Source organism: Pundamilia nyererei, unplaced genomic scaffold (assembly GCF_000239375.1).
Source record: "Pundamilia nyererei isolate P.nyererei 1_Seehausen unplaced genomic scaffold, PunNye1.0 scaffold00033, whole genome shotgun sequence".
Lineage (NCBI taxonomy): Eukaryota > Metazoa > Chordata > Actinopteri > Cichliformes > Cichlidae > Pundamilia > Pundamilia nyererei.
Genome location: NW_005187434.1, coordinates 339,857 through 349,262, shown reverse-complemented (window position 1 = coordinate 349,262; position 9,406 = coordinate 339,857). Strand labels below are relative to the sequence as shown.

At 37.8% G+C, this 9,406-nt stretch overlaps 1 protein-coding gene across 1 annotated transcript in view; it reads left to right on the top strand.

The window, feature by feature from the left end:
• trpm3 (transient receptor potential cation channel, subfamily M, member 3) overlaps window positions 1-9,406 on the top strand; it is a 118,084-nt gene that overhangs the window by 71,309 nt on the left and 37,369 nt on the right. The window contains 2 exon segments of the mRNA XM_013909931.1: window positions 1,597-1,771; window positions 2,114-2,241. Of these exon segments, the coding sequence (XP_013765385.1) occupies window positions 1,597-1,771; window positions 2,114-2,241 (303 nt within the window).

Here is a 9,406-nt window from a genome sequence, read left to right as displayed (position 1 = left end):
ATTACAAAGTGACACGAAAATAGTCATGTGGCATCACAAGTATTAAATTTAGAACACTTTTTCCAATTATAGATCCAGGTTTACACAAGTAGTGAAGCCTATTTATTTTTAGATTTTTCCTCTGTTCAATACCCATCTTCTTTCCCTCTTTACTTTTTTGTCCTTTTTGAGGGCCAGGCAGTGCATCAGAGGCAACCATTTCTACCTTTTCTCATCTTCTTCTTCCTCTTTTGTGTTCTTCTGCCAGAGTATCTGTATTGTAGAGAAGTTTAGAAAATTGATTTTTAGATAGTTCCCCGATTCCTTTCAATAACTTCCATTTCTGGACCGCGAGTGCTCAAGTATCAGGTCAAACATGGAGGTGTGTTACTGCACAGAGCTGAGACTGTGAAAATGAGGAACTGTCGGGGGCTTTTCATCCAGCTAAAGCTCAAAGCATAATATGGTGTGAATGTCTGCCATATTGGTTTTCATAAAGAATTTAACTGAATTCAGTCTTATCAAACCGGGAACACATGATCTTCATACCAAATCACATAAAAGTTATAATATGGATTTTTGTTTTTTAAAAGCTTTTCCCAGCCAAGCTGTCTAAGAAGCAAGACAGCTTTTGTCCTCTGCCAGTGCCAAACTTGGTAGATCTATCTAACAGACTCCAAGTGGTTCTTTCAAATGGAGAATCCTCTTCACACACTAAGGTTAATTATGGAGTTCCACAGGGTTCAATGCTGGGACCAGTTCTGATTACAGTTTACATGTTTTCTTTTTCCTCTAGGCATTATCATTAGAAGGCATAGCATACATCCACACTGGTATTCAAATGATACCCAGCTTTATCTATCCATGAAGCCAGATAATACACACCGATAGTTAAACTAAATGGTTTAAAATGGTTTAAAGGCAAAAAGACCCTATTTGAGGAAGCACAAAGAAATTGCAGCATGTGTTGGTATTAGCCTTAAAAATAGTTCTGGTACCAGAGGTTCCAGGGCTGAGTCTTCATTGATATATGAGTCTTTTTTCCTTTAAGCTTGACTCAGTGCAGTCCTTCACACGCTTTGGTTTCTGTCACTTCCACAGTCACATTAACATCACCCTAAAAATTATTTTTTCCATTGTACTTTGTGAGATTTTGTTTTATTCAACTCCCATTGTGTTTTATGTGCTTTTGCAGCTTTTTTCTATTTCTGGGTGTTTTCTGAAGTTGCAGTGCTTTTGACCTCTCAGGGTCACCGTACAGATTATAGTCAGAAAGCATATCACATGGTTATTAGATTTTGAAACCGTCGAAAAAGGAAACCAAACAGGAAGCGTGATCATATATCAAACATTGTTTTTATGTGCTGACACTAAACTGAATATATATATATATTGTTGCCTGAAATTTTTTTTTTCTTGAAAGCCTCATTTGACTACCAAATCAGTGCTTACAGCGCTTTAACTATAATTATACTGTACATATTTACATGGAGTTTATAGCTAAGCTGAACTGCTTGGCTGCCTATGGCTGCTTGTAGCTATATTTCTGTTTTGTTCTTTTATTCTTTCACTCTTTACCCTCCTGTTTCTCCTGCTGCCACTTGTTTTCACGTGTAGGTATCGGTCAGGGTGTGCCAGTGGTGGCACTGATCGTAGAAGGGGGTCCTAATGTGATCTCTATAGTGCTGGAGTACCTCAGGGACACTCCTCCAGTTCCTGTGGTGGTGTGCGACGGCAGCGGCAGAGCCTCTGACATCTTGGCCTTCGGACATAAATACTCAGAGGAGGGAGGGTAGGCACTCACATGTACACATTTTACAGGAGTGGAACGGCAAGCATGAATAGCGTATGAAAAAATTGGATGCACTGTAGATGTCAAGGGATTGTTTTAGATCAAAATATCTTTGAATATTTATGTGAGTTTGTATGCAGAAACTTGGGGAAAAAATGAAACTTGCTTTAATAAAACACAAATGTGAGAATTTGTATTTCAACAAAGACTCAAGAGATTTGGTAGCTAAGAGTTCCAGTCAGCCTTGGTTTAACCTTCTGATATAATTTGCCTGTTTTCCTGTCACTCTGGCCCCGTTCTTGATACTCTCTTTTCTTTTTCCACACCTTTCTGCCTCTGCAGCATAATTAATGAGTCTCTAAGAGACCAGTTGCTGGTGACCATTCAGAAGACTTTCACCTACAGCCGCTCACAGGCTCAACATCTGTTCATCATTCTCATGGAGTGCATGAAGAAGAAGGAACTGGTGAGTCACTCCTTCTCAAACACTCCTTATGCATTTGCACATATACATTGTGGTAAACACATTGATGCAGAGCTGCAAATGCATATGTGCAGATGGAGGAAATGCAAGCTGATGAACAAAATATACATGATACATTAAAGCACAAGCAACCTGACACAGAAACACACAACATTCAGATACACTATTAAACAATTTATAACATAGTTATCACTATTCACCTCTGTAAAGATGCCCCAAAATGAACAAATATGGATTTGTCTAATGAAATGTTTACATCTTGAAACTGAAGCACTTATTTCTCCATCTTTTATGTATGTAAATCATGTAATGTCAAGTCAATGTAAATGTATTCAGATGACTTTCAGGACCAAATGGCCTTCAACTTGAGAATCTGTGCCCCTTTTTAAAGCATTCCACCAGAACAAATGTCTTGTGAAGGAATGCAGTCACACACATCCTTTACTCCTGGGAAGGAGTCCCAGTCCCTTTGAGAGCAGTCACATGACGCAAAGGTCTTATTAATGCTGTTAAATACTGTCTGTGGAGTAGGAATGTCTATCTGTGTGTATCTGCATATAATTATGTCTACACATCTACTAATGAAAAGTCATTTGCACTGCTCAATTCTTTAGCAAAAATAGAGAAAATTTGCATAACTTTCTGAAATGTGTTAACAGTGAACATTATTGAATGTTCTTGAAAAACCCAACCTAAAGGTTCCTAATGAAAAGAAATGACACCACTGGGCAGCCTATTACATACACTGCTATACCCAAGGACTCTGTAGTGGTCCAACTCAACTGTGCATCCTGTTCCTGAGAACATCAGCTTAACTTTAAAAAGTTATTTTAAGCCAAAACGCACAAATTAACCAGAATGTTTTGTTAATAAATTGCAAATGTGTTCAAAAGACTGGATCATAAATGAGGAGGTCAGTAAAGCAAGGCAGCTGGTATAGTGTAGTGTTGTGTTAGTTGTAGTTATATGTTTATGCTCTGTCTAATGGTTTCTGTTTTAATTTTTTTAGTTATATCCAGTAAAAAACATTTTTAAAAAATCTGACATTTACTTCCTCAACATTTATTTCTAAAGCTATTTAAATCTTACTGAAGACGGACAGGTGTGAGTTATTGCTCAGACTAAGTAATTTCACTTCAGTTTTGTATTGAAATCAAATATTATACAGTACAGGGCAAAAGGCTTGAGCCACTGCTTATGTCTTTTTTCTTTTCCAGGAAAATGGGAAAATGGTGCAATGATTTATTGAAACATGTGCAAATTGTACGGTATGCAATATAAAATTCTAATGAGATGGAAAATCGATATTTGGTATGAGCTACCCACTCACATATATGCAATTGTGGCAAGGCTTGCAGTTTTGCAGGTTTGATAAGACATGCTGCGAGTAAAAGTGTACCACAATGTTACACCCAATCTACATGCACTCCTGCACAACCTTACACTCACTTTACAGCATAACACTGCAATATATTCACTCTGATACAAAAACACCCAGCAGCAGTACTAAGTCATTTGCTACTTGGTTGCTTTTGCCCCAATTTGGTTTAAACATAGTTCACTAGATGTTTTGTAAGGAAGGGAGTGTTTGCCAGATCAGTGATTTTTGGGACTGCTGGCAGATCGTGGCATTTTGCCTTTTAATTTGTAATCAGTATCATGCACACACACACTTTTCTTTACTTTAGTAAAATGCTTGAGCTTGAATCCAACACATATTTTGTGATTCAGTCAGTGTAATAATTACATTAAGTCAAAATCTATAGATATAGTACATGCACACACATAGTATACATGTAGCATTTTTGCAGGCAGCTCAGCTTTGGTCATGGCTGTGCAGCGTGTAAGTGGATTGATTACACCCTCAATGGGGTTCCAGTGGCTGACTGATCCTCAAATTAATAGATCCTCTGAACATAGTATACAAAAGCAGAACAATGACATGTGAATCATTCAGCAGGAGCAACTGTAAGGCCCAGATAATCCAACGCAGCCTCTCCCCGAACTCACAAAACTGTTATAAAAAGGGCATCTTTGCAGTGCTGTCAGTCCACAAACAGGACAGTCATTGTGATCTCCACACTACTGGATGACTTAAACATTTATATAGCAGCTGTCAGTTCACCAGATGCACAGGTTAGTCCAGATCAAAGCATTTCACAGGTTATTGACAAACTAGTAATTAAAGCTTGAAACCAATCTAATAAAAGAATGAAAGAAAATAAGAGCGCAAGAATAATTAATTTTATTTATGCTCTCACACACAATAAAACAATCCCTCAATAAAAAAATAAAAAAATAAAAAAAATCATAAAGTGAATATAAAAATAACTGAAAATGTGAATTAAAGGATTTCAAGGTAAAAAAAAAATAAAAAAATATATTACCAGAAATAATTAATAATAATAATTCTAATAATTCTAAAAATATATATAAATAAAATTAAATAAGCAAATTGAATGAGGTAAGTAATTTCTGTAAACCACACTAAAAAGCCAGCATAAAGAGGTACTTTTGTTTTTTAAAGACTTCCAGCTGCTCTCAGATCCTCTGGCACACTGGCTTGGGGCAAAAAAAAAGATGCTAAAAGCTGTCTCGCTGAAGGTTTTTCTTCTGCACTTTGGAACAACTGAAGGACTTGTGCCAGAGGACATTAAGAGTCATACTGCTTCAGACTAAGTATACGAGCCATAAATACTGAAGCAATTCCATGAATTTCTTTAAACCAAGTTAAAGAATTTTAAAATAATACAGAAACTGACAGGCAACCAAAGTAAGGTCTTAAAGTGTTCTGTCTTTAAACACTTGACTGCAGAGTTTCTGAATCACCTGCAGTCAAGTTATAACAGCATTTGGGTTTAGCAGAACATTCCAGTCCTGTTTGATATACACACATCCATAAGTTTCTCTGTGTCACTTAGATAGAAAATATTTATGAGCTAATAAAAGGAAGATTAGGAAAGAGACCCTACACAAGATCTAAGTTATAGATTTTTGTTTCCTGCTTGTTGGCTTGGGGCAAGTCCAGGAGAATTCTTTTTTTTTTACTTGTTTCACTCTCTGAACTTAAGAACCTATAAATAAACATTTATTTTGGTTCACTTTTATCCAACTTGAGCTTTAATGAGTTTGATGATATCTGGACAAAAATATATAAAACACAATTTGAAATGCAACCAATTGGTCGTCATCAGATGCAGGGGTAATAAACCTTCTGTGTAAACCTGTGCGTGTAACTGATGCATCTTTAGGCTTAATGGAAGAAAAAACTAAACAGAAAGACATAATCATCCTTGGCTTGTAATCTTAACAGTGCAATTCAACATTTATTAAGGACATAAAAGTTTGATTAAAAAAGTTGACTTTTGTATTTCCCAGCAATTTCTGCATCTCTCATAAAAGTGTCGTTTTTGTAGCCCATCTGCCATACAGAGAGTATCAAAGGTGTTTTTTTGAAAGGAGAGAAATGGATGTGGTTATCTCTCTGCTGCCTATTACCTTTCTGTTTCTCTTACTGTGATGATTTTACCACCCTCCTAACTTGCCAAACTAATAGGCATCACATGAGCTTCCCCTCCACTCGCGCTCACAGCATGTCTCTGTAGAATACATTTCAGGCTGCATTTTTCAGCTGCTTTCTTCACGAGTATATGACAGAACAGATGCTTCCCTATTTCTGCCCAGCTGCCTATAAAGACATCGTAATAGTTCACGTTCACTTGCTGTAACCACTAACCTAAAGTGTATTTTTAGCTCTCCGGGCTTTTCTTCACCATGTGTTTTACAAATACAGTATAATTATTGTGTTGTGTGTTTTGAGCTCTGCCAAACACAACCGATCTGCAGCTCAGTAATATGCCTCCAGCTATACATCCAGCTTTTCCACTAACCTGCTTCTTATGTGATGCTTTGAGTATAGACTGAAAACGCTTAACTTTATTGTACCTTTAATAATGAGTTTTGACACCTCATATATTAATAAAAAGGTGTTTTGACAACCATTAGAAGGATCCAGGTTTTTTCAAGAGCAGCTACATAAGAAGAAACCACCCCCACTAACTTCTGATGATGCACACCCAGGTATTTGTTCTGTAAGCAGGCTAGAAATGTGATAGAAACCGTTCACTTTTCTAAGGAAATATTTGAAACTCAAATTTTCTTTTCTGGCCATATGCAAACTGCACAAAAACCACTCACTTGATAACGATAGAAAGATAGAAAGTTGTGGTACATCTCTCCTTAAAGATCTGTCTGTATGTGAACTCTGCAGAACCACAAACTATTACAATTACTATTTACCAAGTGCACTAAGTATAATATAATGTGGTATTACGGTGATTATTCAGCACCCATAGAATTAGGTAGTATCCAACACCCACGGGAGTAGTCAGATCACACAACAAGCTTGTCGTCATATCCGAAGCAGTAGCGAGTTAATCCTGAGTCTTTGCACTGGTCTGAAAGGGGCAAGTGTGGAAGAGAAAGACAAAGAACAATTGTGAGTCTATATGGCTCTCTGTCAGAAGGCCTTTGCTTTGATTTTTGACTCTGTGGCAGAGACACCCAAGTAGAAAAGATCTAGACTGCAGGTGACTGGCTGTGTGTGTGTGTACTGAAGAGGTCTAGTGAAGAGAAACAGGAAGACCAAAGAAAGGCTGTGTCTTATTTTGTTTTACCTTATTTCCAGCATGTTGGTTTATTTATGTGGACAGTTTGTGCTTCAGTCATTTTCTTGTTGGCTCTCTTTTGTTTATTGCACTTAATGTTTTTTACATTGCATGAAGAGGGCCTAAAGTACACACTTTTTCAAGACATTTTTGCCACGCTGGAATGAAGACAAGGTAGTTTAGGGGTAAAGTTAATCGGTGACTAATATGCACCTTTTGAGTTAGATGTAAATTGCTCTCACATGAAATTTATTGCATACACTCACCAGCCACTTCCTTTAGTTGCGTCTTGTTTGTATTGGGTTGGATACGCTTTTGCTTTCAGACCTGTTTTAAATCTTCATGACATAGATTCAACAATCTGCTGGGAGGACGCCTCAGCGTGGACTCAACTCGAAAGTGGACTTTCTGGTCCACGTTGAGATGATGGCATCTCTCTGTTGCTGCAGATGTGGGATATGTAGAAGCCATTTGAATGCAGTGAACTCATTATCATGTTCAACAGACCAGTTTAAAGTTTTTTGGGCCTTATAGCATGGCACCTCATAATGCTAGAAGTAGCCATCAGAAAGGTACACTTTGGCCATAAAGGGATGCATGTGGTCAGCAACAACACTCAGGCTGACTGTGGTGTTTGAACAAAGCTCAGTTGGTACTAAGAAGCCAAACGTATGCTGAGAAAATATCCCCCATACCCTCAGGCCACCTGCATCTGTGTGATCTATACAAGGCAGGGTGGATCCCTGGTTTTGTGTTTCCTGTTTCCATTTCCTGTTCTTAACTGACAGGAGTGGCACATGTGTGGTCTTCTGCTACTGTGGGCCCTTCTTCACTTGTGCATTCCGATTCTGCATACCTTGGTTGTTGCAAGTGATCTTTGAGTGATCCTTGACTTCCTATCAGGTCAAAGCAGTCTGGCCATTATCTCTGACCTCTGATCAACATGTCAGTTTTGCTCAGAGAACATCTGCTCACTGGATATTTTCTCTTTCTCACACCCTTGTCTGTAAACCCTAGAGATGGAGGTGTGGGAAAATCCCAGTAGATCAGCAGTTTCTGAAACACTCAGGCCAGCCTATCTTGCACTAACAACCATACCATGTTCAAAGTCACTTAAATCATCATTCTTCCCATTCCAAACCTGAGTTTGAACTTCAGCAGGTTATTTTGACCATATCTATATGTCTACATGCATTAAACTGCTGGCATTGGCTGATTAGCTATTAGCATTAATGAGCAGTTGAACAGGTGTAGCTAATGAAGTTTGCTGGTGAGTGCATAATAAATGCATTGACAGACGTCAAGCCATATCTCACTTTTTAACGTGTCTTGGTGAAGAACAAGATTTAGATAGGTGGGGGGTCCTTAATATATATCACTGCAGCATAGTTGCATGAAAGGATTCATCTCAGACTTCCCAAATTGATCTTTATTGTAACTCACACTGCTGTTAGTTAGTTAGTTAGTTGTTAGTTTCAGATGTAGCCATTCTTGTATTTTGCTTGTTTACATTATTGTATTTTGCACAACTCTGTTGCTTGTGAAGCTCGCACACAAGAATTTCACTCACATGTACTGTACCAATGTACCTGCACATGTGATGTGACAATAAAAGTGATTTGATTTGATTTGATTTGTTAGTGCTTTACAACCCACAGGCTTTTTAAAATGTCATTATTCTGGACAGAATAACTGGACAGAATTAATCTCTGCCTTTGAAATAAATGAGGGTCAGGCCTGTCTGCTGGGTGGTTTTCTGGGGGACTTATTTCCTATAAGACTTAGAGACATTTGGGATTGGTCAACATCTGTCCAGCATTTCAGATGAATTAGGAAGCCTTTCAGGCATTTATATCAAGCTAACAAATGCTCATCAGTTATAAACGCTATCACCTGTTTTCTCTTCCTCCCTGTCCTGCATGTAGCACTCTGCAGTAATAGTAGAGCTGGTAAACTCTGAGAGAAACTGTAGCATAACCATAAATAACTGCAAAATGGCTCTCACTCTGTGCTGGGATAAAACAAGGGCACTTAAATGTGGGAAATACATCAAATGCTTTAATTGTTTATTTATGCATTTTTTTTCTGTTGTTGATCTTGGTTGATGATAAATATCTCACACCTGTGACTTTAGTGACATGAACACATGACAGGACATAGTGCTGAGCCACCCATAAAGTGGTGTTTCTTGCTTTCATGGCACCAACCAGAAGAGATTTAAGGCTGAAGCACAAAAAAAGAGTTTATATTAAACTGCCAACTACATATTTTTTACTTATTATTGCTGTTCTGTATCATTAATCTTTTTATCATCAGTGTCATTATTTTCTTATGTATTATATTAAATTCTCTATCAGATGAACATTAAAACCACCTGTCTTATGAAGTCTAGGTGAACCAACAGTGCTTTGGACATCACATCCCACAGTAACATCCACATGAATGGCAGAACCCTGGGATTCCCAGCAGATCATTGCATTGTAA